This window comes from Squalius cephalus (genome assembly GCF_949319135.1).
Source record: "Squalius cephalus genome assembly, chromosome: 18".
Classification (NCBI taxonomy): domain Eukaryota; kingdom Metazoa; phylum Chordata; class Actinopteri; order Cypriniformes; family Leuciscidae; genus Squalius; species Squalius cephalus.
Window position 1 is genome coordinate 37,139,298 of NC_137139.1, and position 13,332 is coordinate 37,152,629.

At 48.6% G+C, this 13,332-nt stretch overlaps 1 protein-coding gene across 9 annotated transcripts in view; it reads left to right on the forward strand.

Annotated features, from left to right (window-relative positions):
- Positions 1-13,332, forward strand: part of dlg4b (discs, large homolog 4b) — a 69,116-nt gene that overhangs the window by 43,742 nt on the left and 12,042 nt on the right. For all 9 annotated transcript variants that reach the window (XM_079848353.1, XM_079848354.1, XM_079848355.1 and 6 more), the window contains 14 exons: positions 1,508-1,558; positions 1,637-1,761; positions 1,854-2,023; positions 2,097-2,233; positions 4,522-4,672; positions 4,749-4,863; positions 5,179-5,335; positions 5,409-5,511; positions 5,617-5,728; positions 8,325-8,501; positions 9,394-9,449; positions 9,565-9,612; positions 10,363-10,464; positions 11,170-11,342. In XM_079848353.1, the coding sequence (XP_079704479.1) occupies positions 1,508-1,558; positions 1,637-1,761; positions 1,854-2,023; positions 2,097-2,233; positions 4,522-4,672; positions 4,749-4,863; positions 5,179-5,335; positions 5,409-5,511; positions 5,617-5,728; positions 8,325-8,501; positions 9,394-9,449; positions 9,565-9,612; positions 10,363-10,464; positions 11,170-11,342 (1,677 nt within the window). The remainder of the gene's footprint in view (positions 1-1,507; positions 1,559-1,636; positions 1,762-1,853; positions 2,024-2,096; positions 2,234-4,521; positions 4,673-4,748; positions 4,864-5,178; positions 5,336-5,408; positions 5,512-5,616; positions 5,729-8,324; positions 8,502-9,393; positions 9,450-9,564; positions 9,613-10,362; positions 10,465-11,169; positions 11,343-13,332) is intronic.

Sequence of the window (13,332 nt, forward strand, 5' to 3'; positions counted from 1 at the left end):
TACTGAAATAAGCAGGACGTTAATTACCCTGCTCGTCTCTCTCAGGTTGTTTAGGAGAGTGGTTGTGAGTCTTTAACGTGGTTTGATGATGTTGTGTGTGTGTGTGAGAGGCTGATTCTTGGAAAGCTTTATTTTTATAGCGCTTTATACATTATAGATTGTTTCTGTATAGCAGCTCTACAGAAGACAATAGAGTCACTTGTCACTTTTTCTGATTACTTGTTCTGATTACCAAAAAAGACTTGATCTTCATATTCTTTGGTCACAAATTAATAAGTTGCTTCCTCTCTTGGCATCTGATGTCATCAGCCATTCTTATGTTTCATGTAGAGACACTTTCACCATCCAATCAATCCTCATGGATAAGATCAAGCTCCGCCCCCTGCAGTTTTTTCACACGTCTCAGTTTCAGCCTTATGGACATTCAGTTTAACATTTGTGATGAAGGACTCATGGTTTCTGTGAGCGTCACTGAAACTCTTCTGAGATTTGTTTGAGTCCATCACAGATCACGTGTCAGCGTGTTGATTATAACACAAGGGGCCCTATCTTGCACCCAGCATAATTGACTTTGTACACCGACGCATGTGTCATTCCTATTTTGCACCCGCGCACAGCGGACTTTTCCCTCCACAGACGCACGTCGGTAAATTAGGGAATGAACTTGCGCTCCCGGGGGCGGTGCAGCGAAAAGAGGAGGCGTGTTCCGGCGCAAACGTTCCCTGGTGCTATTTTGCAGGTTTAGAAAACAGTTCCGCCACTAACCAGGAGAAACCTCGTATAAAGTCAGTGGCGCGTTGCTCATGTTATTCAGATGCTATTTTAAGGGCGCATGCTTGGCTATAATCAATGTAGCGTGAGCACAACGCGCACACACTTTGCTTCTCTCATCTACACAGATGCAGCAGTTTTCATTTTTGCAAATCATACATTATTACAAGGAAAAATATTATCACACGAGGGAAATCATTGTTGTGTCCATGAAGATGTGAAAAAATAGGCATAAATCTAGCTTACACATTTACCCAAATTATCATACGCCTGTTTAACCGAAGCTAATTTGTGTGTGTTTCTCCATCCCCAATGTCACTTCTCTGTGTTTTACGGCCCTGACGGGAACGTCGGTCTCCTCGGCTGTGAACCGCTCCTGGCGTGCGTCTGGCAAATCCGCCGTTATAATAGCAATCCGCCATGGAACAAGCGCGTCTGCTCTTAAAGGGAATGTGAGATGTCGCTCTGATTGGTTTATTTCACGTTACGCCCAAACCACATCTATGAATAATGAAGCGACTTCAGACCAACCCATTTTAGATTTGCGTCGCGCGCAAGAGTCATTTATCCCGCCGGTGTAACAGCAACAGCGCCCGAGACCCACCCAGAAAGTTACTTGCGTTTCGCACTTGATACTTGCGTTTCAGATCGTTAAAATAGGGCCCCAGAACAGACATTAGAAGCTAAGTGAATAAAGATACTGATGGTTGAATGTCTCTCTCTCTCTCTGTCTCAGATGAACGGGATGGACGGAGACGTTGAATATGAGGAAATCACACTGGAGAGGGTTTGAGACGTCTCTTACTTTTAACTCTTTGATCATATCAGAGCACTTCTGCATGAACATCAGTGTGTGTGTGTTTAGGGTAACTCTGGTCTGGGCTTCAGTATAGCCGGTGGGACTGATAACCCTCACATAGGAGACGATCCCAGTATCTTCATCACTAAGATCATTCCAGGAGGAGCCGCAGCACAGGACTGCCGGCTGAGGTAAAACTCCTGCACCAATCTTTTTTCGCTGTAATGGAACTTTGGGGTGGAGGTGCATTGGCAGGACAGGTGAGATTCACTGTGTCTTTCAGGGTGAACGACAGCATTCTCTTCGTGAATGACGTGGATGTGCGCGAAGTCACTCACAGTTTTGCGGTGGAGGCGCTGAAGGAGGCGGGGCCGATCGTCCGACTCTACGTGTTGCGTCATAAACCGTCCACAGAGAAAATCACAGAGCTGAAACTCATCAAAGGTCCTAAAGGTGCGTGAGGGGCAGCAGGTGTGCAAAGCTGATGTTTTCAGCTGATCTGATTGGCTGCTCTCCTGTGCCGCAGGTCTGGGCTTCAGCATCGCGGGCGGCGTCGGGAACCAGCACGTCCCAGGCGACAACAGCATCTATGTCACCAAGATCATCGAAGGCGGAGCCGCGCATAAAGACGGACGGCTGCAGATCGGGGACAAGATTCTCGCTGTGAGTTTGGGCATGTCAATAACAGACAAACTTTTAATGTAGATCTTTGAAAAACATCAAACAATAAATGTCATGGTCTGCAGAAAACAAAAATGCATTCTGCCAATGGGGTCAGAAAAATAATCTTAATTCAGAGGGAAGGTTTTTTTTCTGACCCCACTGGCAGATTTTTCTTCTTGTTTTAAGCACAAACTCACTTCATCATGATACATTTCTGTTTCCAATTTTAAAGTCATTTAGCTTCTCCAGTAAATGTAAATGTGTTTACATTTACCAGCCCGCAGCTCTGCAGATTTCTGCTTGAGAGGCAACACCCCAGAGGTGACAACACTCAGCCCAATGGGGCATGGCTGGTCTTGGGACTGGTACGCCAAGATGATGGCATCCACTATCCAGTGGGCCAACCTCTGCTTGGGGACAACCTTTCCCTTCTGCTGACCTCCAAAGGAGACAAAGAGCTTCTAAAGCTCTGCATGCGGTCCACGTAGATGCACAGGACACAGCGATTAGAATGCTGGGTCTGCCTCCTCCAAGCGCAGTGCTTGCAAGTTCACCACCTGGTGCCGGAAAGGAATGGTGGGAACTTTGTGCACATATCCAGCCTGGGGTCTCAGGATTACGTGAGAGTCAGCCGGTCCAAATTTCATGCACGTTTCTCTGACCGAAAATGCAGGTACCTCACCTTCTTGATACACGTGTGCACAGTCAGGAGCGTTGTCTTGAGAGACAGGATCTTAAGCTCAACTGACTGCAGTGGCTCAAAGGGCGCTCTCTGTAGGGCTTTAAGTACCACAAAGAAGTCCTCACTGGATGAGGTGTGGCCGAGGAGGATTCAGTCTCCTCGCACCTCTCAGGAACCTGATGATCAGGTCATGCTTTCCCAAAGACCTACCGTCTACTGCATCATGATGTGCCGCAATAGCAGCACTGTGGCTCTAGGGCTCTGGCTTGAGTGATTGTGTCCACCACTGCTGGTGGTAGACCACTTAAGTCTGCATCGTCCCGTCCACTAACCACACGTAGAGGTTCCAGAGGTCTGGAATTTCTCCTCATAACTGGACCACCTGGGGGTGAAGTCTCTATTCTCCCGGGAGCGGAGCTGTTGTGAGAGTGCATCCGCTACTCGATTGTGCTCACCCGTAATATGTAAATGGAATGGAGCGACCTGAGTATCTGCTGACTTTAGAGGAGGAGATGGTGGGTGAGTTGCGACAAGCGACATGAACGTAGACCACCCTGGCGGTTGATGTACGCCACCGTCACTGTGTTGTCCGTCCAGACCAGCACATGCTTGCCCTGCAACAACGGTCAAAACTGGCACAGGGCCAGCGGTACTGCTAGCAACTTCAGGCAATTGATGCCACCAGGCACTGCTGTTGTGCGAATGAGTGGGCCGGAGCGCGTTAAGGGTTTTCTGTTAGAACAGTGTCGTGTTAGCGGCCCCTAAGTTAATAACTAATGATCTTTGCAATGGAAGTCAATCAATCAAAAATAACTATAGCTGGATCATAAATTTATTCTAGAGCTGTAAAGCCAAAAAGTCTCTGTTACTTTAATTTCCTATTGTCACTGTAAAGCTGCTTTGAAACAATCTATATTGTTAAAAGCACTATATTAATGAAGGTGACTTGACTAGACTTTTTCAATTTTCCATGGTCATGCTTTCGCATTGGGAACATGTGTCATCGACGAATGCTGGCTCAGCAAGCTTACGGCCCAGACACGCGAGGCAGTGATCGTGGCTGTAAGATGGGTAAGCAGCATCATCCGTGCTTGCTCTTTTAGGAAACTGCTCTTTTATTAGTTGAAGTGCCCAGGGGTGCGATCGCTACTCTTAACCGTGTAAGTTTGCTCTCTTATGCGACACACACCACTAAATGCACCATCTCACCAACACAGAACTGCTTCCCCTTCTTGTCAGCTCACACGCAAGCGGACTGGCAGAGCGCCGAAGTGATCAAACACACAAGATTATATACCCGTACATGTACGGGGAGTGGCTTGCCATGCAAATCTCACTCGCCAATGTCCAATGGCTTGTTTTGTTACCACTCAAAGGTGATTGGGCTATCAAGTGAGATGCCCTGCGTCAATCAGTTCTGACGTAATGTCGAACGTGACTGACTGATAGGGAACCCTGGTTCAGTGTGGCCAATCTCTCAGTTTCACCTACAGTGTACCAGTAAAAACACGGTATGAGAGGCAACCGATGGTAGTCATGGATGTTCAGGGGTGCAGGTTAGTTGTATCAAATGATCTAGAGTCATGAAGTGTGTGTGTGTGTTTAGGTGAATAACATGTATCTAGAGGACGTGATGCATGAAGACGCAGTAGCTGCGCTGAAAAACACAGGGGAAGTTGTGTATCTGAGAGTAGCCAAAACTCTTCATCATCATCATCATCATCAAGACGCCTACAATCCTCCTGACATCACCAGCTGTAAGTGCATACACAAACACACACACTCTCTCTCACACACACACACACACGCTCTGACGTCTGTGTCTTTCTGCAGCCTATGCTCCTCATATGGACATGTCTGATTACCCACAAGCCCTCAGTCCCTCGTCTCCGCGCCATTACTCGCCCATCCCTAAAGGCCTCTTGCTGGGAGACGAGGACATTCCCAGGTGACTACACTCATGTTTATGCAAATATGCAAATTAGCACATATCATAGACACTTTCTATTGCTTCTATAGTTCTTAAGCACCAGAGAAACAAGTGTGCAGCCATCTTTAGAATTTTGTGTTTGAACTTCCGTTTTTGTGGTATAGCTCTGAATATTTCTATGGCATTGAAGAGTAATCAGCTGGTGAAGTGGATTTACTTATTGTAGAGTTCACAGAAGTTATAATGAGCATTGTAATGTTTGAAGCAGATGTCATAACTAATGTTGACGACGGTTCATATGGTGTGCTGTAAGCTTGTGCTCATGTCCATCAGGGAGCCGCGGCGTGTGGTCATTCTCAGGGGCTCCACCGGTCTGGGCTTTAATATCGTGGGCGGTGAGGATGGCGAGGGGATCTTCATCTCCTTCATCTTAGCGGGAGGAGCAGCTGATCTGAGCGGAGAGCTGAAGAAAGGAGATCAGATCCTGAGTGTACGTCTGATCCACACACACGTCTACTGGGACATGCTGTACGACTGTCACTCACTCAGTGTTGCTGTTGCAGGTGAACGGTGTGGATCTGCGTCATGCGACACATGAACAGGCGGCCGCTGCACTGAAGAACGCAGGACAGACGGTCACCATCATCACGCAGTACAGACCCGAGGGTGAGACGCACAGCACATGCTAATGCTAAAATAGCTAAAACAACGGCACTGACGAATCAGAGCCCAGCGAGCCTGACACGTGTGTGTGTGTGTGTGTGTGTTAAGAGTACAGCCGTTTCGAAGCGAAGATCCATGACCTGCGTGAGCAGCTGATGAACAGCAGTTTAGTTTCTGCAGCGGCGTCATTACGGAGTGGAAAGAGAAGCTTCTTCATCAGGTACTGAAGACAGAAACACACACAGACTTAAAACAAACTTTGAGTTTGACCATCCGACTGTCTGTCTGTCTGACCGTCCGTCTGTCTGTCTGTCTGACCGTCCGTCTGTCTGTCTGTCTGACCGTCCGTTTGTCTGATCGTCTGTCTGTCTGATCGTCTGTCTGACCGTCTGTCTGTCTGACCGTCCGTCTGTCTGATCGTCTGTCTGTCTGACCGTCTGTCTGTCTGATCGTCTGTCTGACCGTCTGTCTGTCTGACCGTCTGTCTGTCTGACCGTCCGTCTGTCTGACCGTCCGTCTGATCGTCCGTCTGTTTGTCCGTCCGTCTGTCTGACCGTCCGTCTGTCTGACCGTCCGTCTGTCTGACCGTCCGTCTGTCTGATCGTCTGTCTGACCGTCTGTCTGTCTGACCGTCCGTTTGTCTGATCGTCTGTCTGTCTGATCGTCTGTCTGACCGTCTGTCTGTCTGACCGTCCGTCTGTCTGATCGTCCGTCTGTCTGATCGTCTGTCTGACCGTCTGTCTGTCTGACCGTCTGTCTGTCTGATCGTCTGTCTGACCGTCCGTCTGTCTGACCGTCCGTCTGTCTGACCGTCCGTCTGTCTGACCGTCCGTCTGACCGTCTGTCTGTCTGACCGTCCGTCTGTCTGATCGTCTGTCTGTCTGACCGTCTGTCTGTCTGATCGTCTGTCTGACCGTCTGTCTGTCTGACCGTCCGTCTGTCTGACCGTCTGTCTGTCTGATCGTCCGTCTGACCGTCTGTCTGTCTGACCGTCCGTCTGTCTGACCGTCCGTCTGTCTGACCGTCCGTCTGATCGTCCGTCTGTCTGACCGTCCGTCTGTCTGATCGTCCGTCTGTCTGATCGTCTGTCTGACCGTCTGTCTGACCGTCTGTCTGTCTGACCGTCTGTCTATCTGATCGTCCGTCTGTCTGACCGTCTGTCTGTCTGACCGTCCGTCTGTCTGATCGTCCGTCTGTCTGACCGTCCGTCTGTCTGATCGTCTGTCTGTCTGATCGTCTGTCTGACGTCTGTCTGTCTGATCGTCTGTCTGACCGTCTGTCTGACCGTCCATCTGTCTGTCTGATCGTCCGTCTGTCTGATCGTCCGTCTGTCTGTCTGATCGTCTGTCTGTCTGATCGTCTGTCTGACCGTCTGTCTGACCGTCTGTCTGTCTGATCGTCTGTCTGACCGTCTGTCTATCTGACCGTCCGTCTGTCTGATCGTCCGTCTGTCTGACCGTCCGTCTGTCTGATCGTCCGTCTGTCTGACCGTCTGTCTGTCTGAACGTCTGTCTGAACGTCTGTCTGACCGTCTGTCTGTCTGAACGTCTGTCTGTCTGAACGTCTGTTTGTCTGAACGTCTGTCTGTCTGTCTGAACGTCTGTCTGTCTGAACGTCTGTCTGTCTGTACGTCTGTCTGTCTGTCTGAACGTCTGTCTGTCTGTCTCTGTCTGTCTGTCTGAACGTCTGTCTGTCTGATCGTCTGTCTGTCTGATCGTCTGTCTGTCTGTCTGTCTGACCGTCTGTCTGTCTGATCGTCTGTCTGTCTGACCGTCTGTCTGTCTGTCTGACCGTCTGTCTGTCTGACCGTCTGTCTGTCTGTCTGACCGTCTGATCGTCTGTCTGTCTGACCGTCTGTCTGTCTGATCGTCTGTCTGACCGTCTGTCTGTCTGATTGTCCGTCTGTCTGATCGTCTGTCTGTCTGACCGTCTGTCTGTCTGATCGTCTGTCTGTCTGACCGTCTGTCTGTCTGTCTGACCGTCTGTCTGTCTGACCGTCTGTCTGTCTGACCGTCTGTCTGTCTGTCTGACCGTCTGATCGTCTGTCTGTCTGACCGTCTGTCTGTCTGATCGTCTGTCTGACCGTCTGTCTGTCTGATTGTCCGTCTGTCTGATCGTCTGTCTGTCTGAACGTCTGTCTGTCTGTCTGAACGTCTGTCTGTCTGAACGTCTGTCTGTCTGTACGTCTGTCTGTCTGTCTGAACGTCTGTCTGTCTGTCTCTGTCTGTCTGTCTGAACGTCTGTCTGTCTGACCGTCTGTCTGTCTGAACGTCTGTCTGTCTGAACGTCTGTCTGTCTGAACGTCTGTCTGTCTGTACGTCTGTCTGTCTGTCTGAACGTCTGTCTGTCTGTCTCTGTCTGTCTGTCTGAACGTCTGTCTGTCTGATCGTCTGTCTGTCTGATCGTCTGTCTGTCTGATCGTCTGTCTGTCTGTCTGACCGTCTGTCTGTCTGATCGTCTGTCTGTCTGACCGTCTGTCTGTCTGTCTGACCGTCTGTCTGTCTGTCTGACCGTCTGATCGTCTGTCTGTCCGTCTGTCTGTCTGACCGTCTGTCTGTCTGTCTGACCGTCTGTCTGTCTGACCGTCTGTCTGTCTGTCTGACCGTCTGATCGTCTGTCTGTCTGACCGTCTGTCTGTCTGATCGTCTGTCTGACCGTCTGTCTGTCTGATTGTCTGTCTGTCTGATTGTCCGTCTGTCTGATCGTCTGTCTGTCTGACCGTCTGTCTGTCTGATCGTCTGTCTGTCTGACCGTCTGTCTGTCTGATCGTCTGTCTGTCTGACCGTCTGTCTGTCTGACCGTCTGTCTGTCTTCAGGGCTCTGTTTGACTACGATAAAACGGCAGACTGTGGGTTCCTGTCTCAGGCTGTGAGCTTCAGGTTTGGGGACGTTCTGCAGGTGTTTGACTGCAGTGATGAGGAATGGTGGCAGGCCGGAAAACTGTCCCCACATGGAGAACTGGAGGAGACTGGATACATTCCCAGCAAGAGGAGGTGTGTGTGTGTGTGTGTGTGTGTGTGTGTGTGTGTGTGTGTGTGTGAGTTAGTGAAAAAACATAGCAGATGCAGTGAATACACATCTGTATTTGCTGGTAGATATGTTGAAATGTTTGAAATTAGCATTTTTTTTTATAAAAGTTGCCTGTTTAAAATACAATAGTATTCTATAATAGAAAATGATTCAATTTACAGCAAATCCATAAATTCAATAACAATGCAAAAACACACCTTGTATGCTGATTTTGTCAGGAAGTAGAAGCGGATTCAGTAGCGAGTGAAAAAAGACGAATAATGAATAATAACAACAGTGATGATAGAAGGGGTCAGATCAGAAGGATATGCAGTGACAGAGACACAAGGCAGAAATCCAGCAGGGAACGGAGAACTGAAGCCAGAGAACACGAGCGGGACCAGGACTCGCCCCCATCTGACAACACAGGACAGAATACACACACATTAAACAGCGCTAATGAGCTGATCAGCCACAATCAACACACACACACAGGGAGACAGAATGAGTCGATTAATCCATGAACCGTGACAGGGTTAGGGTTTATTCATCATTTGGGAACATTTTTCAATAAGATTTAATTAATTAACATTAGTTAACATGAAAAATACTTCTAAAGCATTTATTATTAATTTCAACATAATCAAAAGTTGTGTCTGTGTACATTATTGACCTGGGTTAACATGAACAATTGTATTTTTATTAAATAAATGTTAACACACATTAATAAATACTGTGCTCATTGGTAGTCATGAACTAACCTCAACTAATGGGACATTGTAAAAACCTTAATGTATATATTTAGAAAAGGACCCTAACTCTGAACATCACACACAGCGGCTGATCAGGTGTGTGTGTGTGTGTGTGTTCCTGTAGGGTGGAGAGGAAGGAATGGTCCCGTATGAAGACTCGCGGCAGAGACGCCGTCAGCGGTCAGTGAGTGTTTGACTCTCATCTGTGGCTCATAGTGGCTCATGTGACACTGACATCCTGTGTGCGTGTGTGTGTGTGTGTGTGTGTGTGTGTGTGTGTGTGTGTGTGTTTCAGGACGTAGCGATTACATCGTGAGCTATGAAACGGTTATTCAGACTGAAGGTGAGTCTTAGGGTTCGATGGATAAAACGTTCTAATACTTTTGCACTTGTAACCAGCAGGATTGGCCCCGGGTCTCCGGCACGGACACTAAAGACTAGTATTGTACTTGTATTACCGGTTTTTAAACATGCCAATATATTTGATTAAACATGCACTAGTTTGCTTAAATCTCCAGAACCAATGTGAACATTGGATAAAGCCTGGTTCATAATTCTTGTTAGATTTTGTTGACATATTAGAGTTAAAGGTTTTTACAGAGGATTTCTCTTTCTATATCTCCATAAATCAAAACATACTGTCAACAACCAGAAAACAAATACATTTTCACAATGTTTTTAGGAATAAAATGTTCTATAAATCTGACACCTTCAGAATATGTAGATATGAATAAAACTGCTGAAGTGGAGATTTCTGACTCAAGCTTACAGCCTTTAAAGAGATTGTAATTGAAATCTACATGCACAAATAGATAAGCTGCGATCAAAGTAACACTTAAATGAGTATTTTGGATGTTTTCTTTACACTAGTCTGAAAGAAAACAAGTTATGGAAACAAAATAGACCAAAATCTCAAAATTGACCAGCGTATGAAACAATGCGTTCGCCTGTAATGTCTGGCCTTAAATGGTAAACAATAGAGCTTTTATTTAGGTGGGAAACTGCTGGAAGTCCTGTGTTGTTATTGTAGAATTAATTAAATGTTACCAGTCATATGGTGAATAACAATATGATGTCATTTCCTGTCCTGCAGTGCACTACGCGCGTCCAGTCATTATCCTCGGGCCGAGCAAGGATCGCGTCAATGACGATCTCCTCTCCGAGTTCCCGGACAAGTTTGGCTCCTGTGTCCCGCGTAAGACTTCCCAATTCAGTTCAGTTTGACTCAGTTCTGTTAAATAACAGTGTCAATGTTCATCCATTATGAAACAAATTCAGTTCTGTTCAAGTTGATTCAATTCAATTCAATAACAGTCAGTGTTGCAAAGTTGATCAATTATGAAACTAATTCAATTCATTTCAATTTTATCCAGTATCAGTATCAGTATCAGTATCAGTATCAGTGTTCATCGATTATCTTGGCACAGCAGCCCAAACTGTGAAAGCACAAAACTCATTTTGCTTTCGGCAGATTCATCCACGATGTTCCTGGCGTTTCATTCACGGCTTCGTGCGTCTCAATGAAAAAGAGTTCTGCGACACAGTGCTCCGCAACAATATTTGTATTATCTTCAGTTTTGAAAATGAGTGCTCCGCTGAACAGTAACCTCTCACACACTGTTTCCTTTTCGTTATCTGGCGCGGCGATGCAGCGTTTGCACGTAGAGCAGCTTTATTAAAAATGATCAAATAACATGTACACAAGAAATTACGGAGAAACAAGAAATTACTGCACATGACATGCATACAGAATATATATTTATTGTGGCCACAAATTAAAAATGAATTCTCTCGTTCTATTGGGCGGCGTTTATATACCCTGATCCGCCACTGATCCACATATTAAGATGCTAAAACCTCTGGTAAAAGACTCGTGAGTGACACTCCGTGTGTTTGACAGACACGACGCGGCCGAAGCGCGAGTACGAGGTGGACGGACGCGATTACCACTTTGTGTCATCGAGAGAACAGATGGAGAAAGACATTCAGAGTCACCGGTTCATCGAGGCCGGCCAGTACAACAGTCACCTGTACGGGACCAGTGTCCAGAGCGTCAGACAGGTGGCAGAGCAGGTGAGACACACACACACACACACACACACACACCTGTACGGGACCAGTGTCCAGAGCGTCAGACAGGTGGCAGAGCAGGTGAGACACACACACACACCTGTACGGGACCAGTGTCCAGAGCGTTAGACAGGTGGCAGAGCAGGTGAGACACACACACACACACACACACCTGTACGGGACCAGTGTCCAGAGCGTCAGACAGGTGGCAGAGCAGGTGAGACACACACACACACACACACACACACCTGTACGGGACCAGTGTCCAGAGCGTCAGACAGGTGGCAGAGCAGGTGAGACACACACACACACACACACACACACACACACCTGTACGGGACCAGTGTCCAGAGCGTTAGACAGGTGGCAGAGCAGGTGAGACACACACACACACACACACACACACCTGTACGGGACCAGTGTCCAGAGCGTCAGACAGGTGGCAGAGCAGGTGAGACACACACACACACACACACACACACACCTGTACGGGACCAGTGTCCAGAGCGTCAGACAGGTGGCAGAGCAGGTGAGCACACACACACACACACACACACACACACACACCTGTATGGGACCAGTGTCCAGAGCGTCAGACAGGTGGCAGAGCAGGTGAGACACACACACACACACACACACACACACACACACACACACCTGTATGGGACCAGTGTCCAGAGCGTCAGACAGGTGGCAGAGCAGGTGAGACACACACACACACACACACACACACCTGTATGGGACCAGTGTCCAGAGCGTCAGACAGGTGGCAGAGCAGGTGAGACACACACACACACACACACACACACACACCTGTATGGGACCAGTGTCCAGAGCGTCAGACAGGTGGCAGAGCAGGTGAGACACACACACACACACACACACACACACACACCTGTATGGGACCAGTGTCCAGAGCGTCAGACAGGTGGCAGAGCAGGTGAGACACACACACACACACACACACCTGTACGGGACCAGTGTCCAGAGCGTCAGACAGGTGGCAGAGCAGGTGAGACACACACACACACACACACACACACACACACACACACACACCTGTATGGGACCAGTGTCCAGAGCGTCAGACAGGTGGCAGAGCAGGTGAGACACACACACACACACACACACACACACACACACACCTGTACGGGACCAGTGTCCAGAGCGTTAGACAGGTGGCAGAGCAGGTGAGACACACACACACACACACACACCTGTACGGGACCAGTGTCCAGAGCGTCAGACAGGTGGCAGAGCAGGTGAGACACACACACACACACACACACACACACACACACACACACCTGTACGGGACCAGTGTCCAGAGCGTCAGACAGGTGGCAGAGCAGGTGAGACACACACACACACACACACACCTGTACGGGACCAGTGTCCAGAGCGTTAGACAGGTGGCAGAGCAGGTGAGACACACACACACACACACACACACACACACACACACACACACACACACACACACACACACACCTGTATGGGACCAGTGTCCAGAGCGTCAGACAGGTGGCAGAGCAGGTGAGACACACACACACACACACACACACCTGTACGGGACCAGTGTCCAGAGCGTTAGACAGGTGGCAGAGCAGGTGAGACACACACACACACACACACACACACCTGTACGGGACCAGTGTCCAGAGCGTCAGACAGGTGGCAGAGCAGGTGAGACACACACACACACACACACACACCTGTACGGGACCAGTGTCCAGAGCGTCAGACAGGTGGCAGAGCAGGTGAGACACACACACACACACACACACACACACACACACACCTGTACGGGACCAGTGTCCAGAGCGTTAGACAGGTGGCAGAGCAGGTGAGACACACACACACACACACACACACCTGTACGGGACCAGTGTCCAGAGCGTCAGACAGGTGGCAGAGCAGGTGAGACACACACACACACACACACACACCTGTACGGGACCAGTGTCCAGAGCGTTAGACAGGTGGCAGAGCA